We start from the raw sequence: 21736 nt of genomic DNA on the forward strand, positions 1-21736 counted from the left end.
TTTCTGATTTTTTCGAGGACTTGGTGCAGCATCTGACGGGAGTGAGTTGCGGCCTGCAGGCAGCAGAAGCAGTATCTTTCGCTCCCATTTTCCAGGGTACGGGAATCCTGGCCATTCCGGGGTTTTCTCAAAAGCCAACGTCTGGATAGGGCTGATGGCTGTATTAAAACCTTGTTGAAACGTGTCAAAGAACCGATTAACTCGATGGATTTTCTTATACTTTGCTTCTATACAGTCTGATCACCGCATAACGATCATACTGTTAACGATCAAAAACATTCTAACGATCAGGCCGACGGCACACTCCACTAGTATATATGTGACGGCCAACGGAACGAGGGAAGCCTGCCAAGAAAAGCAAGACGGGAGATGTCAAAAGGACAGTCCAGTCAAGATTTTCATCACCGCCAAGATCAAATGATTGCGGCGTGATACTCCACTATCGCCGGTGATACTCGTAATGACAGGAATGATACTGGAGGAGATCATCATGTATATAGGACCTAGCTAGCCACTCGCTAGGAGGAGTTCGAAATAGAAACAGAGTCAACCAACAACTGGTGACTGCAGTAAATCACGTACATTATTATGTGAGAACCCCAGTCCCTCAGGTTCTATAACCTAGCTGCTACCTTCGAAACCATCTCAGGAAGTTGTGGTATCGTCACGATACAGAATTTTTGAAACCCTCAATATTCATATCAACGATCAAGATCTTGTTATCCATACAAATCGTTACAGTCAGCTATTTTTAAACGAGCTTTAGCTGATCCTCTTTCCCCTAGACCTTAAAATTCTCGACTAGATTTCAATCACCCCTAAATTATGAAAAGTTACTCTATAAGAAATATGTCTCCCAAAATTTTAGATTTTCAGTTCAAGAATGAATTCTTGAAACTCGGCTTTTTGTTTACTTAGAACTGTCTTGGAATTGTACACAGCCATGGTTCAAGGTCGGTGGCAAAATACACACATGAAGGATATCCACAGTATAACGATCGGAATTTGGGTGACGGATCTGATCGTTACGTGGCGGTTAGAGCTGACTAAACAAATTAGCAGAGGCTCTTTGGTGGCTTCCCGCAACCCTGGCTCTCTCGCGAACCTGATTGGCTAGCTTGGCCTTGATGGTCACGTTGTGGCTTTGTGTCACCATGGCGTAATGACATGCGCATACCGCCTCAGACAGCCTCGTCAGACAACCATGTTTTGACATATTGCGAGGATCAAGTGTGCTGAAACCGCAACGCATCGAAGGTATTGGTTATTCATCTCTCAAAATGTGCCATAAAGTCCGCTGCAGCAAGTGTGGTATGTAACTGTCAAGTGAAGCCCATGAGCTGGCATGCGACTGAGAATAGCCCAGTACTGATAATCCCTCACCTAGGCAAGGAATCATGGGCCGGTTGTGGGAACCATATTCCCAGTGTGATGGAAAAGATACCACGAGATCAATGGTGCACCTGTGAGCCCAAAGTAGAAAAGGACGGAAAGCAGTATCCGCCGATGGGCTCCATTCTCTCAGCTTGTGAGTTGATGTAGTTGGGACAGGGGTGAGAACTGAGGAATGACATTGACTTTGTCATTAGATGACCGGCAAATAGCTTTGTTTGTATGCTAGGGACAAAGTAGTGGCCACGATTTGATTTCAACCAACTTCTTAATTATCACCTGAAGTCAACCGTCAAGTATGCACAAACTGTTAACATGTACACTACAAACAGATAATGGTAAGATGTCCAATGCTATACGAATTCCCACTCCATGTCGCCGATAAGCATCAGCTTCAAGGGGGGAGGGGTGGGAGCTTAACAATCACTCTCCAAATCCGAACAGTCCCTATGCAAAATCACCTGTTAACATAACACCAGGTCATGCCTTTTCAGACACTTGGCTGAACTCGCGATTCAAGAAATCTTGAAATTTCGTCCACTGGCCCTTCACCTTATAGGCACAGGTCCAGTAGTTCCCCTTCTCATCCTTGCCAATGACGAAGAATCCATCAACCGGCTTGACAGGGCCGTGGTTTTCCTGAATAAATACTGGACGACACGGTCTATCTTTCCCTGTCTTAGACGCTGGAGAGAAGTCAAGGTCGAACAAACCAGCTTTGGTCCAGTTGGAAAAGCCGATCTGGTACATGCCGCCATCTCCAAAAATGATGATGGGCAAGCCCTTGCCAACCGTCCGCACCATGTCGTAGTATGCCTCGTGTTGCGCTCGGGTGCCCTGCTCGTTGATGGCTCGTCGGACCTGCCGAGCCAACCAGCTCAACGGCTTGTTCATCACCTCGCTGGCGGTAACAAGCACATTACCCCATCCAAAGGCGTTGCCAATATAAGGGTGTTCCTTTTCATTTTCTGGAAGGAGGTCGCCCTGGAAGGCTTTCCGAAGAGACATGGCGATCGATCCTGCGACCTGTTCGGCCAAAACTGTCAGCACTTCTGCTAGGCAGTCAAGGTGTTCACAACTCCACGTACAACTCTGTTAGGGTCCATATTCATGGACCCAACCACACACTTCATCGTCCATGCGGTCAAGATATCTCCCTCGGTTAAAAACACTTTGTCTGGATCCTCTCCATTTATCTCAGCCTCTTTCCTTAGCTCCTGAAGAGCCTTTTCGAGCTGAGGTTCCCAGAATGACCGCGGCACGCACACCATCCTGTTCTCCTTGGCCCTTACTAACATATCGATGCCGTAACCGGCACCCCATTTCAGCATGCCCCAGATGCCAACTTTTCTATCCATCAACAAGTGTCTCTCGGTGGGCTTGCGTGCACCTGTCGCCAGAGGCTCGAAAGGATCTTTGTCCACACCACAAGGGGTCGGGACTTCGTCCTCTCGCCCCCACAGGACCTTCATCCAACCATTCACGACATGTTGCATGCCAAGTGCATCGAAAGCAACATGCTGCCACTTGAGCACGACGATGGTTCTGTCTGTGAAGGAGTGTACCTTCAGTCCAAGCACCGGCAGGTCTGTGTTCAGGTAGTCTTTAATGCCATTAGGCCGGCGACCCGGCTCCCAGACCAGATCCTCCAGGAGATCCGGATCGCTAACTACCGAAGGACGGATACTGGGCTCGGGGATCTTCGATGCGACTGGGTGCTGCGATGCCGGAATGCAGTGGTCGACGTGTGTGAAGTGGATGGCCGGCCGTGACGGGGTGAACTCTCGGGGGATGTGCCATTCGATTTTTCCTGTGGACGGCTGGTCGAAGTGAGAACTTGCTCATGCATTGTTATCATAACGCCAAGCAAGGAACATGCAATGTCTGTTTGGCTGAGGTTGTGCAGCGGACAGGGGCAAAAGTTGCGGGAACAGATTCAGCCTCTGTAACCGTGATGTAGTCCATGTCTCCTTCGTGTATCATGGAACTCTGGATGTCCCCATGGGAAGTGACCTTGAAAAGAGAAAAATACAATAAAAGCAAAAACTTACGAACATTTTTCCTGAGACGGCCACCGAGCCTCTGCCAGCCGTCTCGCTTGACGAGACCCTCAAGAGAACTTCTCAACATCTCGGGATCCAGCACATCGTCGAACACGAGAGAGACAGCCATGTTGTTCCCCTGGACCAACAGGCTGTCCTCAAAGAAGTGAAGCGGGACGACCCGATCTTCTGAGCCTGTCACTGGCGAGCTGGTAAGTCGCTTTCGCTTAAAGAGCTTTTCCATCTTGTGCACGAGTTGTCAACTTTGTTCGGGTTATCTGCCGGTCACAATCATGAGGGAAATGGCTCTCTCCTTTGCTAGAATCTGAGTGTATGGGTGCATCCAAATTCAAATACAAAGCTGTGATGGAACTGATAAGAGGTCGTGGAACTCGCAAAGTTGAGGCACCCGGGAACTGGGATGCTACTGCTGCACACATCCCTACTGCATCACACACCGTCGCCCCCCGAAGACCCGGCAGGGAGACTCGAAACCCTCGTTACCAACCATTATGTCCGATCATTGCCTATTTTGATCGTGATGATGAGTTATCAATCATGTACGGAGTGCTTTTAGGAAAAATAGGCAAAGCTTCCGGTATGCATTTCAACATTGTGATACCAGGGAGTGATCACGATATACCGCTTGGTTGGAGGGGGCTCTCCGGATTTTGCATCCGTTGGCTTTGTTGGCACGTTTGGTGGGGCAAACCTTTGCATTCACCAATGTCAATATCCATCCGGGGGATGCGGCGGTCCCATACCGGAAACGAGCCGCATCGGACCCTAGTCGTGCTCCGCTCTAAGTTTCCGAATACGTAGTGGTCTCTTGCCGCTGTGGCCTTGTGGGTCCTCGTCCCCAGTTGCCAGGCCGTTCGCCACAGGACTGGGGTTCCTTGACATGGCGTGATGTTTATCGCGATCGACGTTCTTCGAAGGCAGCGGGGTTCCCAGAAAAAGAGGCGGGATTACACAGTACAAGACGTGCCGGGTTGGTTTTTGTTACCAAATCCATGGCAAGCTCTCTTGCCCGATCGAGCCAAAGGACCCCACAAACCCTCGCCAAAGAACTAAAAAAACAAACTCCGGCTCTTTGTAGTTTGTATCGGTCGCCCTCTCGCCCTCCGCATGTACAAACAACACCTACAAGTAATTTGTAGGCGGGTATGCAGAGAGATGTGAGTTGGTGGAGAGAAGTTGAAAACCTTTTCAGGGGCGACTTCAGCTTTTGGGACGGAACTCAGCGGCACCAGTAGCACTGGATCACCGCGAATACCGCTTTTGGCATGCTGCACGATATCTCCGTCATCTGAGCCGATCCTGCGGTACTGCAAACTCTGACTCGAATGCTTAAATGGACCGGTTCCAAGCTTTATTTCTCGTCTCCTCGTGGCCGTCGACGTGTGCCGAGAATGCTTACCACCTTGCCACTGCCGTACTTAAGAACACGTGATTTTGTCAAAATGTTGGGATTCGTCTTCATAATATCCCACAGAGATAAAAAAAGAAAAGCACTACGATCGCCATTATATAGCGAAGAGAATCCACAGGGCCCCGCAAGGCTCTATATTGGTTCATTAAGGCCAAAGGACCTTGAGGCTCCAGGGGCATTGGTGATCACTAACTGGACATAGAATGAAAACTTGCTCGAGGGAAGAGGCAAAAAGGCCCGTTGTCGTTGCTACCTGTTGCTTTTTTCCTGTCAAAGTGCCGCCAGTCGTTTGGTATCCGCTTCATCCCCTAGGAGAAGCCCACTTGCCCTCCAACGGCATCCCCCACACTGTAATATACGAGTGAGGTTGACAGGGATGTGTTGCGCTGTTCGTAACTTTGTCAAGATGCATATTCGTTTTTTAGACCCAGGCGCCGTTCCGGTTGGCCTTCCAGGTGGGTATCAGGCATGGATTATGCCGAAACAGAACGAAATCGACAGTCTTCCGGCGTTGCGACAGGAAGGAAGGAGAAGGCGGAGTAAAAAAAAAAAAGTCTCGTTGAGCATCCTTGTCTGAATGCTTGCTTGTCATTCCACTTGTAACGTGTAGCGAAGAACAGATGATGCAGGGCGTAGGGCATGGGTAGGTCTGGCCCATGAGCTTAAGCTCGGGTTCGGCCAGCCTCTGTCCGCCTACTTTTCCTACAATGTCATGATCGTCTGGGCTGTTCCAGACCGTCGGGTCACACTCAACGTTGTCTTCCATGATTGCGTCTTTACCATCCACCACATCGGTGTCTACGATAGTATATACATAACACGGCTCCCTCAACAGCATAGCATCCTTGGGCAAGACTTACCGTCAGATTTTTGAAAACGCTGTTCTCTGAGTCGGTTACATTATGGATGGACTGTCCCAAACCTCCATTGTGGGGGCTCCCTACAACAAGATCCAAGTAGGGACGTGTGTGTCCTTCGCTATCACTTACTTTTTTGCAACCATTTTCCTTGCTCTTCGATATGTCCAGACTGTAAATATCACGAAAAAATTCGAACTTGATCTAGGTAAGTTTTCTGTCTGCTTGAAAATCAAACAAGGTTGACCAGGAGCGAGCTTTGGTACTAACACTCTGATAATAACAGTGATCATAACCATCGCTTACGGACTTTCCTTGTACTACTTTATCACCTTGATAGAATGTAGGTCAAACGTCGAGGATAATCAGAGAGAGGACCCAACACAGTTTCTGACACGTCTCGGCAGTGATGCGAGTAGGATGGGGCCGGCATATTTGGGAGCTCTCCCTGAGCGACCTGATGGAGTTCAACGAAATTCTCCTCCCCAACACTCTGACGTACCTAATCACTCCATCCGTTACGAAAATGTCTATTCTCTCAGTTCTTTATCTCATCAACCCGTCTCGCATGTACCAGTTCACCATCATCGCCATTGGCATCTGCATCTTGGTCTACACCCTCACCCTGTCGATTATCACCGGCGGCCCATGCGCTCCGACTAAACCTGACACATTGACTTGCCTTCAAAATGTTGCTATTTCCCACGCCGTTCTCAACATCGTTTCTGATTTTGCCGTTATTTTCACGCCGATCCCTACCATCCACTCGCTGCAACTATCGCTGAACAAGCGTCTTTCTGTCGGTTTTATCTTAGCTATCGGCTCAGGGTATGGCTATCTACGCTGTTTTTTTTTTGCTCATTTCCCTTTGATTTACTGCTAACTTTCCCCCTTCAGCGTCGTTATCTGCTCAATCGCACGCCTTCCATACGTCCTCATCCTCAAGAGCGCCACCGACGTCACCTACCAAGAAGGTATTCTTGGCATCTGGTCGCTGGTGGAAATCAATCTTGGCATTCTCTGTGGCTGTCTGATGAGACTGAAGAAGTTGATCGTGGCATATCTTCCCATGTTGGGCTTGGGTACGTCTCTGGCGAAGCACAGCGGATCTGGCACCAAGCCGTTTGGCTCGTCCGTTTCTACCGGCACGATGGGTGGACACCACAGACTGCGTGACATTGAAGGGGGGACGCCATCCCCCGGGGACCATCAATTGCGTACTATGCAGAAAGAGAGCATGGATCACCCGTCATCAAGGGATGGGGGTGCGAGTACGGAGGGGATCTTGACACGGGACGCATGGAAAGATTGAAAGCTGAGACTCTCAAAAGAGTTCGGAGTCGGAATTTTTTTCGTCTTTTTTATACAGTTCTCCTGACAAAAAGAGATGAATGTTTTTGGATGAGGGAACATTGAGGCAAGGGGTATTTTTTCTCTTTCTCCAGGTTTGAGATCGAAAAGCCAGCGAAGCTCTGAGGGCATTGTGTTAATTTAGCACGAGTAAAATGTACATGACACGTAGGATACCTTCAACATAGAGACGACGGTCACACGGAGGAAGATTGATTGTAGAGGTATAGAGTCATCTGGGATTCTTAGCTGACTGCATTGCAACATGAAGCTAGAAGTTGGAGTTCGGTTCTTTTTGAATTTATCTCTTTTATTTATTTATTCCCACCCTTTCACTACTGGGGGTGCTAAGTCGTGCCCACGGCGCCGACGGGCAAGAGCTATCTAAGATATGTCGATTACAATTGACTCCAGAGGAAAACCCGCGTGGGAGAAAACCTACGCAAGATATTGAAGGGCTGTTATGTCACATGGTTGAGGGGAGGGAGAATAGTTCCGGGGAGCCGTGACCGGCCCTCGGGTTCGAAGAGAAATCTGGGAAAGGATGAATGTGGAGAGAAGGAGAGCTGTCACTGAGCCAGGCTTCGCAGGCTACCCCCAGAGTTCGGCTCGTCGGTTCTTTTGAAGTCTCCAGGTGGCGTGGTTTGTGTCGTTGATTAAACATGCCATGTGTTGTGGCTGCGGGAACTTGCAGCTCGGGCCAATTGTCTTGCAGCTCCGGGGTTAGCGGAAATTTTCTCGCAGGCACCAAAAATCCAGCTCCTTGACAACCTGATAGCTGATAACAGGCCGATGTTTTGGATCTCAGACAATTTTAGCAAGTAATCTAAAAGTTGATTCTCATGATGCTGAGGACAAAGAAACTACAAAACGGTATTGTGTAAGAAGGAATTTAGCATCCAGCGCTTGGCACACTCTTTTCTCAACTAACGTGCTGATGAAGACGACAGGAAGGGTGGTGATAGCGCAGTCATGCGATGTGGGAGTACAAGGGGGGTAAATTGCTACGCGGATGCAATCGGACGTACACTCTTCTGGCCTTGGCACATTCTACAATGGTGTAACTGCGCCTGGCACGCTGGAGCGCCGCATGGGACGGGTGTTCCCGTTGGCAGTCCACTGGTAGGTCGCTTTTTCAATCCTGATTTGCTGTTATTTTTGCTGCAATTTTGGATGCAGCTTGTTGCAGGGCTAGGAACTTTCGGGGTACCGGTAGTTAAGGTATTAAGGTAGGGATGGAAGTCGCTCGCAACCGCGAGATGGGTCAGATGGTGGGGGGGGGGTGGTTGCAAGGACTTGGGGCTCTGACGGAGCTTCCAGAACAAGAACGGGAGCGTCGGAATGCGGATTGCGCACAGCCCGTTCTGCAGCCTGTTGCTGCTTCTCGCTCAATTCTGCTTTCTTCTTCTGATAGGTCATGTCTGTCTCGTCATCCAGACCAACAAGATCATCAAGAAGGAAGGAATAAGAAAAGAGGTAAAGGTGGAAAGCACACCACGCTCACGTCTGCAAACGCATGACCGCATGCTAGTGCAGCAATGACACAATGGTGGACCTCCTTCCCCTTGACCAGCCTCTGTCCCCGGAAAAGAGTGCTCTGGGAGCTGTCATTGTATTCCTAGTCCTCCTGATAATCTACCTCGTGAGACTCAATCAACTACTCCTTGGCACCCCCGACGAGATCAACAAGGTTGTACAGGAACCATGGACCAAAGAGGTACTCCTCGAGACATATCAGCGCTTGGAGAAGAATCCCATCACCACGAGCAGTTATGCCGATCGCATCCCACCCAAGCTCGACCGACGGTACATCATCACGGGAGGCTCAGGTGAGAATGCCTCTGCAGAGGTAGTTACCACGCAGACAATTCCTTCAAAAATCTAACCGTGTCGTGATCCAGGTCTCATAGGAGGGTACATCGTCCTCCAGCTGCTTGAGCGCGGCCAGCCCCCATCCAGCATCCGCATCATCGACTTCAAGTGCCCGAGCCGACCAGACCTTGCATCAAACCCCGCGCGCAGCAGGTTGACTTCGTACAGGCGGATATCTCCTCCGCAGCTGCCACGGAACGTGCCTTCTCCAAGCCCTGGCCGGCTGAGGTCTCCCATCTACCCCTGACCGTATTCCACACTGCCGCCGTCATCGTCCCATCGGACCGGTCGAAGCTTGTTTATGGCCTATGTGATGCTGTCAATGTGCGCGGCACGCAGCACGTGGTGGACGCCGCGCGGCGTGCGGGAGCCGATGTGTTCGTGTCGACAACGTCAGCGAGCATTAGCATCAGACCCGTGGAGTTGTGGGTGTCGCCGTGGAGGGTGCTGAGAGGAGAGGGGCCCCGGCGGTTTTGGCAGGCGCTGGATGAGAGGGATTTCTTTGAGCCTATGCGCGAGCACGACGAGTTCTATGCGAATTATGCCGCGTCTAAGGCTAGGGCGGAGAGAATTGTCTGCGAGGCAAATTCTTCGGAGTTTCGCACAGGATGTATCAGGCCTGCGAACGGAGTGTATGGGAACTTCACCGATAATACGGTTGGCGGAGCTCTGGCCAGATCAATCTGTCCAACGTAAGGAGACCGTATTCGTCCCTTCTGTCACCTGTAGGAGGGACAAAACATACCTAGGCTTGCTGACGCTTCTGACAGATGGACCTCCCATATCGTACACAGCTTTGTGCACGGCATCAACGTTGCCATGGCACACCTCAACTTTGAGGCCATCCTCATTGACCCCAAATCCGCATCTTCGCCACAGGCTGGGCGCCCCTTCGTGGTTACTGACCCAAATCCTCCAATCCGATACCGAGACTTGTACTTCCTGCTACAGACACTGGCCGTTACCCCATTCCGGATCCTACCTCTTCAACCTGTGGTCATGGTACTACTGTCGTACGTAATTGAGTGGTACACATTGTTACTTGTCAAGCATCCCCTTCTGCGTAAGATGCTGCCTGAGATTACCGGCGAGGCAAAGCATCTCAAGCCGGGGCTCTTCAGCATCTGCACACACCTGGTTGGCTCCAACGCGGTTGCAAGCAAGCCTGTGTCTGAGGGTGAGCTTGGATATGTCGGAGTCCTGACGACGCTAGAGGGCATGGTACAAGAGGTAATTGAGTGGAATCAAGACCACAAGAACGCTCCGCAAAACATCAAGTCGTACCAGACTAGTGTGTTGTTGGCAGACGAGATAGCACGAGCAGCAGCAGCGGCTGGTGCCGTATCTAGGGGTTGAAAAAAGCCTCAATGTTTGACTACATTGTTCCTGGAATCATATGGGGGTATCAGTCATTAAATCCAACGCAAATCAACCTACAGTTCCTATTACACCACCTCTCCCTCCGTTGTCGGAGTCGTGGACGATTACAGATGTCCAGTCTCACCCACAGCACACTGTCGGCTCCTCAATGCCGGTTGGAGGAGTAACCACGCCCTTATTGGCCTGCGAGCCACCAATGACAACCGTCTTACTCATCCAATCGCACAGGAATTTCCCCAGAAGTGCACCGATCAGGATAGAAAATATGATGTAGCCGTTGTAATACATGGCCAACAGCATGACAATGTATGCCAGGCCGAAGGTCGCAGCGTGAATTAATGCACGAATGAACTGCTGCAACGGCGACGCACGGAAGGTCACCGTTTGCGGGGCTAGCGCTTCCCCAGTCGAAGAGGAGCTGTTCGTGGTCCCGCCGGCGCCGCAGGAAGGGGCAGAAGTGTTAGAGCTGACTCCTTGTGAAAGCAGGGCCACTCGGGCGGCAAACTGGCGTTGTATGTACTCGTCGTACTCTTTGCCTAGTCGACGGAGGGCCTCGAGCGTGATAACCATGAACACCACGCCGATGCAGGTGGCTGCGAAGGCCCCATGGGACTTGATGTGCCACGATTTCGACAGGAAACAGGCATCGATTGTGTACCAGTTCCAAAGCATCTGGCGACGTCGAGTCAGCAATAGCGAAGAAGACGGACTGACAAATCGATACATACGGAAATCTTGCAGGCGGCAGAGTCGTCTGACCCTCCGTGATCACCGTGATTCATTTTGGCAGATGGACCCCGCGAAGACGACGAACAGTTTCAACAGCACGACGTCTTGTCAACCTCTGTTTCTGTTGTCGGTGGGGAGATGGAGAGATGCAGCATGAACCGAAGGACGCCGATGACCTGCCTAACACCAAAAAGCGGCCAGGCGAGAGCCAGTTGAGTTGTCAGCCGTGATTTGGCTTTTTGGTGTTGTCAATGGCAATTATGCCCAGCCAAAGATGCTGAAGTCGGGCTAGTCGACGTAGTCGACGGGCAAGCTTCGCTTAGAGAGCGGCGACAGTGTTTAAGAGGGGAATGCTCGTTCTTGCGTGCAACCCCAAGGCAACTAGTGACCCCTCTGCGGAAGGGAGCCTTTTTCGGGATCTCGTGGTGTATTCCGGCCGCGGCGCAACCATAACTCGGCGTCCGTTGGTGACGTGAGCTGAGCCAATGGCCGGCGATGAGCAAGAATGCGCCAGAATCACGGGCGCTGTAGCCTTGATGATCCTGCTGTCGGCCCCCCTAGGCCGACGGGTGCCAAGCACACTTTAAAAGGCGGGACGCTGGTGTTGCAGGGCCCGTGCTAGACTAGGGTCGCGTTCTGGATCCGGAGACGTCCTCCCATTGGCTGGTTGGTTCTGTAGCTGGTTGATGGTAGCCCGCTCAATCGGGTCCCACCGCTGATGCGGAAAACGTGCTCAAAGCTGCTCAGCTAGTGTAACCACCGCTGTGGATGCGGCAATGATAACAGACAAAAAGAGAGTGATATCGACGAAACACACTGAGCAAGTTGTAACTACAGAAAATTGACAAAAAGCGAGTGCATGTCTATTTACATTACTGCATTCAATCAATTGACAGCTTAACTCTATTTATACGATTGGCTCGTTCCCTGCACATGCAATAATTTTTTGACATGGGATTTTCTTCCCCGCGATCGAAATCTGCTCGAACTTGCTTCCTCCATCGCAACCCTGGATCCCAAGACTTGCCAAGGTCACATCTACCATGACGATGGAGTTACTCGCCTCATGAACCCACGCTCCAGGAAGGGATCTGGGCGCAAACCGCCCGACACTCCGTACCGTATCCCTTGAGTTCAGGCGGCGTCGCTCTGACTAGGCTCCTGCCGTAGTCGGCCACATGCAAAGAGCAGACAGGATAAGAAGCAGTCCGGTCCCCACATGGTCGAGACGGCCCACAGCAGAACTCTCAAAGACGACCTCCCCCCCCCCCCCCAAGAAGAGCAGTCGAGTCAAGGCACGTCTTGTGAAAGGAAGGCCGCTCGACGCCGACTGAGCCAGTCAAAGGAGCCAGGTCGTTGTGATCTTGGCCAGTCATCGTCATATGTTGAATCTTGAAGCATGCTCAAGTCGGCTGACGAAAAGAACCGCTCCATCCGCCCATCATGAAGCTTGAACCGCGCCATATCCAGAACTTCTCCGAGGCAGCCTACCTCGAGCCGCACTGGGGCTATGCCGACCGTGCAAGACCATGCACCAACGACCCGGGCTCGTGCGAGTACCTCGACGTGGTCTACAGTGCCCACGACCGCGGCATGATATACACGGGCATCTTCTGGCTGACCATTGGCGGCATCATCCTCGTCTGGGCTGCCGCGCGACGCCTATTCCCTGCCCGCGATGCTCACGACGACCTCATCGCGCAGCTGGCGTCTTCTGACCCAGAGAAATCGCCACCCCCTCCCCAGTCCCGGACCGCTCGTCTCTTCAACTCCATGCGTTCCGCGAGCCGTCGATATCTCCTTCCGAACGCCCCATTTCCCTTCATCTTCGGCCACACAACCCGTTTGCAGCTGCTGATCCTGGCCATCCTCACCGGCTACCTGACCGTCTGGTCCTTCGTCGGCATGGTGTACAAGCGCTGGTTGACCCCGATCAAGAATCAACCCCCAGATGTATACAACACACGCTCTACACTGGGTCCGTGGGCCGATCGCGTCGGTGTCCTGGCCTACGCGTTGACCCCTCTTTCTGTGCTCCTCGCCAGCCGCGAGTCGCTCCTCAGCATCATGACAGGCGTCCCCTACACCAGCTTCCTCTTCCTGCACAAATGGGTTGGTTACATCATCCTCGTGCAAAGCTTGCTGCATACCTTGGGCTGGGTCCTGGTCGAGGCATGGCTGTACCGTCCGCAGCCCCAGGTGTGGAACACCTGGATTGCGCAGGACTATGCTCGCTGGGGAGTCGTGGCTTTGGTGCTGCTTGTGCTGCTCTGGATCGGCACGCTCGGTGTGGTCGTGCGTCGCGTCACGGGTTATGAGTTCTTTCGGAAGGCTCACTATGTTCTTGCCATGGTGTACATCGGGGCATTGATTGGTCATTGGGAGAAGCTGCAGTGCTTTTTGGTGCCAGGTCTGGTCCTCTGGGGCGCTGACAGGATTGCTCGTGCAGTGCGGACTGCGTTGTTGCATCATGGATACCTGAAGAACAGTGGGAGATGGGGTTTCGAGTCGGTGGAGGCCGTTGTGAAGCACTGGAAGGACGAACAGTTCGGAGATGTGGTCAGATTGGACTTCGACCACGTCCAGGCGCCGTGGAAGATTGGTCAGCACTTTTTCATCTGCTTCACTGAAGGCAGCATCTGGCAGAGCCACCCGTTCACCCCTCTGTCTCTTCCTGTTACCGATACCGTGGGCAAGGTCCGCCATTCGTATATCTTCCGTGCCAAGAAGGGTGAAACGAAGAGAATTGCCAACATTGTGGCTAAGAAGGTCGCTGCTGCCACGAAAGAGACCGCTGTCACCACGAATGTCATCCTTCAGGGTCCCTACGGAGTCGACGTGACCGAAGGGCTTATTCAGGATGTCAACGTATTGTGTGTTGCTGGCGGTACCGGCATTACTTACGTGTTGCCAGTTCTGTTGCGTTTAGTGCGCGGTCCAGTGGGCACGACAGGGAGGAAGATTGAGCTGGTTTGGGCGATGAAGCGGAAACGAGACCTGGAATGGGTTGCTCCTGAGCTGGAGGAGCTCCAGCGACTGGGTGCCGCCCATGGGTTGCAGATTTGCACGTTCGTCACTGCAGACCCGGAGGACTCGAGCTCCAAGGAGAGTGGGGATGAAAACGGGGCGACTGAGTCTGGCGATGATGTCAAGACTTTCCGGAGTCAACGGCCCGATGTTGGATTGGTAGTGCAGGAGTTTGTTAAGAGTGTATCGCAAGGCTCTGTTCGAGTATTTGGGAGTGGTCCCCCGGGCATGATCTGCGACCTGAGGGCTGCTGTGGCAAAGTGCAATTCTGGTTCTAAGGTGTGGAAAGGCGAAGATCGGTTTGATGTGCATCTTGTTTGCGATGACCGTTTGGAATGATACCCTGACCGTTTAGTTCTTTAATGCTAAATTTCTTCTTATTTCTCATCCCAGTTCCCGCCATGCTTTTTGTTTACATGATGTCTCTGATGCCACCCGGGTCTGAGATGACATAGAAAGCCGAAAGACATAAGATCCACATACTTCAACCCACCTACTTGCTTTGGAATACTGCGTACTGCAAACCAATGACGCAGAGCGGTTTGAATCTTCCAAAAAGGAAAAACTGGCTGTAGCAGTGATTCTTCACCCATTGGTTACGGATGTCAGTTCTATCCTGACTGAGTTCTTGAAGAAAGAGTCAGTCGAGGAAGAGAAGTTCCTGACCTCAGGGTATTCCACAGAGAAGGAAACGCCGGAACCACTTATTAACCTGGAACAGCGCTCATGGTTTCCTGTCCAGATGCAACGTTTCCTCTGATCATGCTCTCGCAGCAAAGTCGAACCTTAATTCGAGGATCATACAAATGCTGGACTAGTGAATTCTCTCCTGCAGCATGGTTGTCGAGTCCTGGACGATGACTCTGAGCAATCCGACATGCCTAATTTTCAAGAAGCGAATTTAACAATTCCGTCCCCTGCTAAGATTGCTTTTCTCAAGCTTTACGACTGGAGATTTGCTCCTCAGTTACGTCATGACAGCCGTCTACCGACTTGTTCTCGTGAATTATTTGCAATATATGTCAAATTTGTATAAATGGGCTATTCTGGTGAGTTCATTGCTTTTTCGTGTCACTTCAAGGACGATGAAACCGACTCCATAGAATCGAGCGAGCCAGACGACGACAAAGATGATGAAGAGGATTGGGAAGTTGCAGGGCAAGAAACGGCCGTGGCAGATGTGTTCCTTCTTATGTACGAAGCCGAGATGGCAGTTTACCAGCGCCTGCAGACCTGGTAAGGCAAGATTGTGCTGCGCCTTCTCGCCAATGTGACCATCGACATCTGTCCCCCACCAACCTGAGCACTTCCGACTCCGAGGGATCTTGCTGCAGTACTTGCAAGGTCCGACGCTCAGAAAGATGCTGGTAATTTCATGTCTTTCCAGGAGACCTGACAGGGCATCCTGAATTAGAGTGGCAGGATTTGCGGACATCTTAGGTGACAACAATGTCCTCAACGACGAGGTACGCAGTAGTAACTTCATCGCTGTCTCTTGTGAAGACAGTGACTTATCTCAAGGAAGCAAGGAGTTTCGATTCTTCATCATGACTTTGGCCAGCACAGATTGCGGTGAGAGACCGAGTCGGATAAGCATTGGGGGCACGACAAGTAACGAGCTAATGAGGAGGGTGTTGTAGCGTTGAGAATTCAGCATGGCCTTAAAGCTTGCGGCATCAAAAATGGCCAAGTCCCTCTTATCGCTACATAGAATAGGCGCCAGGAACGGATGATTCAGGTTGGCTAGTCCGTGGTTTGTACAGTCTAGAATCAATTCGACCACCTCGTCCGAATGCGACAAGGTTAGAAACGTCTATTATTGTTATGCACTTAGTCTGTGTTTTGATTGACATATCTTCAAAAGTAATCGCATTACTTCGTCATTTTCATTATACAAATCAAATGGAAATTCAAAGGCAAGATATTGATATAGTAAACCTCTTGTCTGGTTGGAATAAGCAACCGGAAGCGATAGAACCAGCTAACTATTTTGTAAGTAAAAAACCCTTCTGAGACAGATATAGGTTCGCTCATTATATTTAGCAGTACGAATTTCTGGAAAGAAAAATGGTTCAGATAAAGGATTGACATTCAAGCATATCGTAGGTTGAGTAGGGATTGATGATCATCCTGAGCAATGCTCACACACTATCTCCCATGTTGATATGCTAAAAGGAGTGCATACCCTCCAAGTCCTAGTGCAACAGCTCGCTGTGTGCCGGGATGATGAATTTATATGCTGGTGTACTACTTGAGCTTATCATGCACCCATCACGTATATGTCTTGGCCTACGAACTGTCAGAACTTTGATAAAGACTTCTTGGCCTCTCAGGCCTTTCCATATGTGGTGTGCTACCCTTCGTTGCAGCAGGTTCAGTCTTTTTAGGCAGGACTGCCTAGCTCAATTGTCGCTCTTTCAGGGAAGCTGTCCGCACTGCATTGCACGTGCCCCGTCCTCATGAAGTATCAGTCAGCGAGGTAAACTCGACTTGAGGATTATGTGATACTGTCTAAGGCTTGATCAATCGTTCTGACCGTCCCCTGTACTTCAGCCTTACTTGTTCTTTAAACCGGGTTGAATGAATCGAGTTTCTGCCTTCATAAGTACACATCTCGTTTCCATTATCTCCATCGCCAAGTATATATCTGACCGTTGGCTCCCTCCAAATGGCCATGAAAGCCAAACGCCGCGGTATGGTCGTTCAATCCTCTTCCAGCATGCTAAACTACCCCTGACTCTAGGTTACACAGCTAGGTTCATCACGTACATACGCCATATAGCCAGTTGCGTATAAGCGGCGTTGCATTGATGCGTTCTATCTCGCGTGTGAGCAACAAAAGCTGAGCTGGAGGGGATGTGGCGTCCTGATAGTGCGGCTGCGCCGCAGCGTGGGGGAGCAATTCCGAACACAATCACACTGGGGGCTTAAGGCCATGGGCAGCTAGCTGCTGGTGGCAGAGCAACGGAAAACAATCCTGCCTCGAAGCTGCACAATCTCTTAAATCCCCCAGTTTCGCTCACCACGTCGTTTACGTCTTCAGTTATCGAGAGACTTTTGGATGCAGACTTCTTTTTAGGACGGTCTCCACCTCCAAATAATATAACAAGTCTCAGGCTGGCTGACTCGTCTTACCTTATGTTGATCAAGCCAGACAACCGCTCGCAGTCTTCGGATCTCTTTCAGTTCTTAATTTGTCCTACACTGTTACCAGCCCTTATTTCCCTATCAAGTTTTCGGTTTGCACGTTGTCAGGTGTCTAGCTTTCTGTAGCGCCCGCAAGCATGACCAATCGGACAGATGAAGTTTGGGAGCTGTTTCAGACTTTCTCGGGAGAAAGTACGTGGCCAGCAAAATGTGTCAACAAACTCAAAGAAGCTGCAGAGCAAAGCGAGAGCGAACGAAACCACATCTTCGCCGGCTTGGTGGGCATCGACGGCACAAGGGACGTGTTCGCCTCGAACAAGAGCGACTGGAGCACGGATGATATCTGGGGGATCAACCTTTCGCTCTGTAATCGATACTGCAGTCGAGAATCATTTCCAATGGTGTTCAACTACGAGATGTTTCTCACCCGCACGACAAACTATCTCCTTCCTTGGCTGGCTCTGACGGCCCAACTTCCCTATGAAGCCGGCGATGTCATCGATAACACAATGAGCTTCGTCATGGCACTAGGAAGTCCCATGCTCTTGACCTTTTCATTGATGATGACCATACTCAACCGTCGATGGCTCCGGGACAGGGTTCGAAGTATCCGATCAGGCTCGAACGGAAGTTTGTTAAGAGCGCGGTTGCACCACGTTAAAAGGTTCCTGGAAGCTGCACAACAGGTTCCACTGCGCTTAAGGCCCTATCCTGAGTGGATAGCAAGCCTCCTACTTCTCGATGTCAACGACGACTGGTGGGCCAACTTCTCTAGCCGCTTGGACGCGACCCGTCGCAAACCAACTTTGTCGCTCGTTGCACAAATGCTTGTTGCGGTAACAGCCTGGATTCTCACCATAATTGGTTCCTTTGGCTCTTCTCTAGGAGATCACGCAGAAGGTCTTGCGTTATCGTCAAGTTCATTGTGGACTTGGCTTGTGCCGTTGATCCTAGGATGGATCACAGTGGGCACCCAAAGCCGCCCTGACGATATCAGTGAGTATAGTAGTGAGGCCTATTGCGGCCCTTTGGAATCGAGAAGCTTAGCTTCTCGGCACCAACAAAAGGCCTTCAAGGTCCTAGATCCGAAAAACATGGACAAGACCAAGAAAGAGATAGACTATTGTCATGATCCATTGGAAACACTTCTCCGATGTCGACCTAACCAGCACCCGGACATACATACTCGTCCACGCCAAAACAGTACAGATGGCAATAGGCAATCTGCCATTCAACCCGACTCCCAAGGTCCCATCAGCTGGATTCGAAGCGCTTTTCATCCCATCAAAATTGTCAAACGACTTGGCACTCTTCTGAGAATCAGGCAACCCAGCATATCCTTCGAGCCAGAGATCGGTCTGGCCGAAAGCTCAGATGCATCTAAAGCATCTAGTAATGGACCTTCCTCGTTGCGCTTTGAGCGAGCAGGTGCAAATAGAAATCCACCTGCCACCGGTGATATTGGTTGCTTCGAGTCGCTTACTCATCCTGATCTTAGCTTCTTTGGTTTCAACATCCATGGCGATGGCCTTAAGAAAGGACCAGCCTACAACTATGCACGAATCTATACATGGAGGCATGCAGCAAATCAGCTGCTAAAAGCTATGGAGACAGTAAAAGAAAATATGGATGATGAAACTCAACAGCAGCAAGATCAAGGGCAGCAGTACCAACAGCGATACGACCGACCACAGCAAGGGAACGGACAACCGGGTCAACAATCTGAGACCAGCAACAGGAAGCCACCTCCACCACGGCCTTTCAACACAATTGTCTTTCCACAAGACGACGATCTAAGAGCCCCTGACGTAAGGACTCTAGCAGTGTACTGCGGGCTAGTGGAAGAAACCGAACCAGGCTCTAAGGAATCAGACCTGGTCCTAAAAGCCAAGCTAGAAGCATACCCGGATAGAGAAGACCTGGATGACAGGTTCCCGTTGCAAGTTATTGGTGCCATATTAGTCGCTGCGTTTTTACAATGGGGGACAACAAGCCCAGCCATTATCATCTCCATCCTTACCGATGTCAAGGGACTGGGTTGCCGCTCGGGAGGGTATCTGTTATATGGACTTCTGAGCACAGGTGCATTTTTCTGCTTCCTATTCTCTGTTGTAATGACGAGGGAGGCAATGCTAAGAGTACAGAAATTTGAAGCTCAGTTATACTCTGGAAATCCAAAGCATATCAGAGCGAAAGGTCCCGGTTTTTTATTCCATGTCTGCAAAATCATGTCGATATTGCTCCTCCTTATCGGAAGAGTAATAGTCATCGCAAACGCATTGTGGCTGGTGTTGACATCGTTGTTTGAATTGGTTGGATTCTACTATAACTGCTGGTGCGAATCGGTGTATCTTGTTTGGAGAGAGAGGGCTTGGGTGTTGCTATTCAAGGAAGGGGTCGATTTAGCTGAACAATCCAGGGGACCATGGGCTGGGAGTGTGACAATGTCCACTCTTGTTATGATCTTGTCCTATCTTGTTTTCGCTTTGTTGCATTGGGGAAACTGATGGTATGACAGTGAATTGTTTTGTAGGATGTTGTGAGAGCAACTGAGTACCCAGTCTAATGATGTGGAATAACGGAGACAGTTTGACAACGCTAGATCTCATCATGATAAGGATAATACTACTGCTTGTCAGCTTGCTACTCACTAAACGCCAATTTCCGTCAGCCTTCATCCTAATGCTAAAGTGCTAAATAGATAAGTATCCATAGACATCAATTGTTCTCATGCAGCAGCCCAATCGTGAGAGAAAATCCATCCAATATTGCGCGACAGAAAATGTAACATACTCCCAACAACTGTCTTTCGAGTATATAGAGTTAATCTCGTCGAGCTACATACCTACAACATATATGAGCTTTGGGTAAATGCTAACGTCCAGCTGAGCGACCGAAAAGGGATGAGATTGTCGGAGTGAAGTTGTTGAAGACGTGCCAGAGGACTGGAGAAGCAAGTGGGTTCGAGCTTCGATAGGCGATCATGTCATGGCAAAACCCAGAGTCAGTCTGCCAAAATAAGACGGCCGTTTCCGTGGAAACTCAATCCGATGACTTTAAGTCAAATTTTAGGACCGTCCCGATTGTGGAAAGGGGATAAGACCGGGCCAAGAAGACCGTCCACTACCAGATTAAGCCGTGACTTGGTTTCTCTTCTATATCGTGCTCTTTACGCTCCTGTCGCTTCCTCTTCTGCCTCACTTCGTTGCCACGAAAAACGTCGTGAACAGCCATCCAAATCAGGCCAACCAATGCCACAAAGAGCACCACGGCAATGATAACCATAACGATAATGGAGAACCAAAGCGATACTCCAAGGAATCTTGACCAGGCGCCATTCGGTACGCTGTCATTTATTTCTTTGTCGACTTCGAGCGCAGCCAAACCAACTTGCATGCAGCCAAGGACGACAGAGCACACTGCGAATATGGTGAGAAGGGGGGCCAACATATGCTTTAGGAAGTCACCCCATTGAGGGTAGATATGATAATAGGCCAGACTGCGGAATGTCATCATAGCAGCATTGTTGATGCGTGTCAGTCGAAGTTCGCCATAGTGATATCGGCGAGTCACCTCGTCATCGCCAACCTCGCCAAACGGGGCGATGAACTCGCACCACTCCTCGTAGGTCGGATGTCTGCTTCGTCCGTCTGGAGTGGAAATCAAGGGTATCAAATGTTTTTCGCAAGCCAGGGTGTAATCAATCTCGTATTGGATGAGATAGTAGTAGCTGCGCATGAAGCCAAGGCAAGCATGATAGAGATATTTATCGTCCTCGAGGTCTCTCAGGTATTCCCAGAAAGCTTTCGAAAAGAAGTAAAGAGGAACTGGCTTGATAAAAACCATGTTGTAATACCACACCAGATGCAAGCCAGGGTGCTCATCAACTTTGATCTCTCGAGCGTGTGATGTTTGATGATGCAAAGGCATAATATGGTCGTATGATGGCGTCTGGACGAAGATGAATCGTGTGAATGGCAAAAGGCCATCGAGGTGTTTGGTACTATGAGAGTTTTTGAGGTATTTGTACAACTTTGTCTGCGGGTCATCATTTGTGCTTCGTCTGGCATTCTCGTCAACTTCGAGCCGGATCCGGGGCTGCCCGGGAAGATAGCGCTTTTCTTTGTGGTCGGCTTTTGACTTCAAAAGTTTTCTTGTGCTAGCTCCATTGGCTTGGCCGCTGTTCGGGATACTATGACCACAGAAAAGGGTATCAACAAATTCTGCTCCTGGTCCTTCAAATGGCAGCTTACTGCTCTGTCGTTGAGGGCGAGTTGCCTCCATGTTCCTGGATGGCGTTGGCGGGCAAAGGACAGTTGGAGACAGCAAAGAAATCACAATCGTGTGTTGCTGAAACTGGTAGTCGACTTGGATGTCGCCAGTCCTGTGACAGCTAAATTTCTGATGAGCTCACGGTATCTCTTGAGCCGTCTCTGGCAAAAAGCACCATGGGAATTGCGGGTTCATATGAAGACCTTGGATCGCCCAGGCTGCTACGATGAGCAGGG

The 21736-nt window shown here is 50.4% G+C and overlaps 6 protein-coding genes across 6 annotated transcripts; 3 read left to right on the forward strand and 3 right to left on the reverse strand.

Moving 5' to 3' along the window:
- Positions 1-1872: 1872 nt before the first annotated feature.
- Positions 1873-3678, reverse strand: CTHT_0003820 (uncharacterized protein; the record flags this gene model as incomplete). The annotated part of the gene is made up of 4 exons (XM_006690864.1): positions 1873-2042; positions 2106-2418; positions 2481-3202; positions 3444-3678. 4 exons carry the CDS (start codon positions 3676-3678, stop codon positions 1873-1875), a joined length of 1440 nt encoding a protein of 479 aa, XP_006690927.1.
- A 2090-nt stretch (positions 3679-5768) lies between these two features.
- CTHT_0003830 (uncharacterized protein) lies at positions 5769-7035 on the forward strand (the record flags this gene model as incomplete). Its single annotated transcript, XM_006690865.1, has 5 exons — positions 5769-5822; positions 5895-5931; positions 6010-6066; positions 6131-6551; positions 6621-7035. 5 exons carry the CDS (start codon positions 5769-5771, stop codon positions 7033-7035), a joined length of 984 nt encoding a protein of 327 aa, XP_006690928.1.
- A 1584-nt stretch (positions 7036-8619) lies between these two features.
- On the forward strand, positions 8620-10301 carry CTHT_0003840 (dehydrogenase-like protein; the record flags this gene model as incomplete). Its single annotated transcript, XM_006690866.1, has 4 exons — positions 8620-8902; positions 8975-8987; positions 9071-9637; positions 9716-10301. 4 exons carry the CDS (start codon positions 8620-8622, stop codon positions 10299-10301), a joined length of 1449 nt encoding a protein of 482 aa, XP_006690929.1.
- A 144-nt stretch (positions 10302-10445) lies between these two features.
- Positions 10446-11107, reverse strand: CTHT_0003850 (putative high affinity copper protein; the record flags this gene model as incomplete). Its single annotated transcript, XM_006690867.1, has 2 exons — positions 10446-10997; positions 11054-11107. 2 exons carry the CDS (start codon positions 11105-11107, stop codon positions 10446-10448), a joined length of 606 nt encoding a protein of 201 aa, XP_006690930.1.
- Positions 11108-12497: 1390 nt separating this feature from the next.
- Positions 12498-14420, forward strand: CTHT_0003860 (putative FAD binding protein; the record flags this gene model as incomplete). The annotated part of the gene is made up of 1 exon (XM_006690868.1): positions 12498-14420. The coding sequence occupies one exon, from the start codon at positions 12498-12500 to the stop codon at positions 14418-14420; it is 1923 nt and encodes a 640-aa protein (XP_006690931.1).
- Positions 14421-20351: 5931 nt separating this feature from the next.
- Positions 20352-21512, reverse strand: CTHT_0003870 (uncharacterized protein; the record flags this gene model as incomplete). Its single annotated transcript, XM_006690869.1, has 1 exon — positions 20352-21512. One exon carries the CDS (start codon positions 21510-21512, stop codon positions 20352-20354), a length of 1161 nt encoding a protein of 386 aa, XP_006690932.1.
- Positions 21513-21736: the final 224 nt, after the last annotated feature.

This window comes from Thermochaetoides thermophila, assembly GCF_000221225.1.
Source record: "Thermochaetoides thermophila DSM 1495 unplaced genomic scaffold scf7180000011806, whole genome shotgun sequence".
NCBI lineage: Eukaryota > Fungi > Ascomycota > Sordariomycetes > Sordariales > Chaetomiaceae > Thermochaetoides > Thermochaetoides thermophila.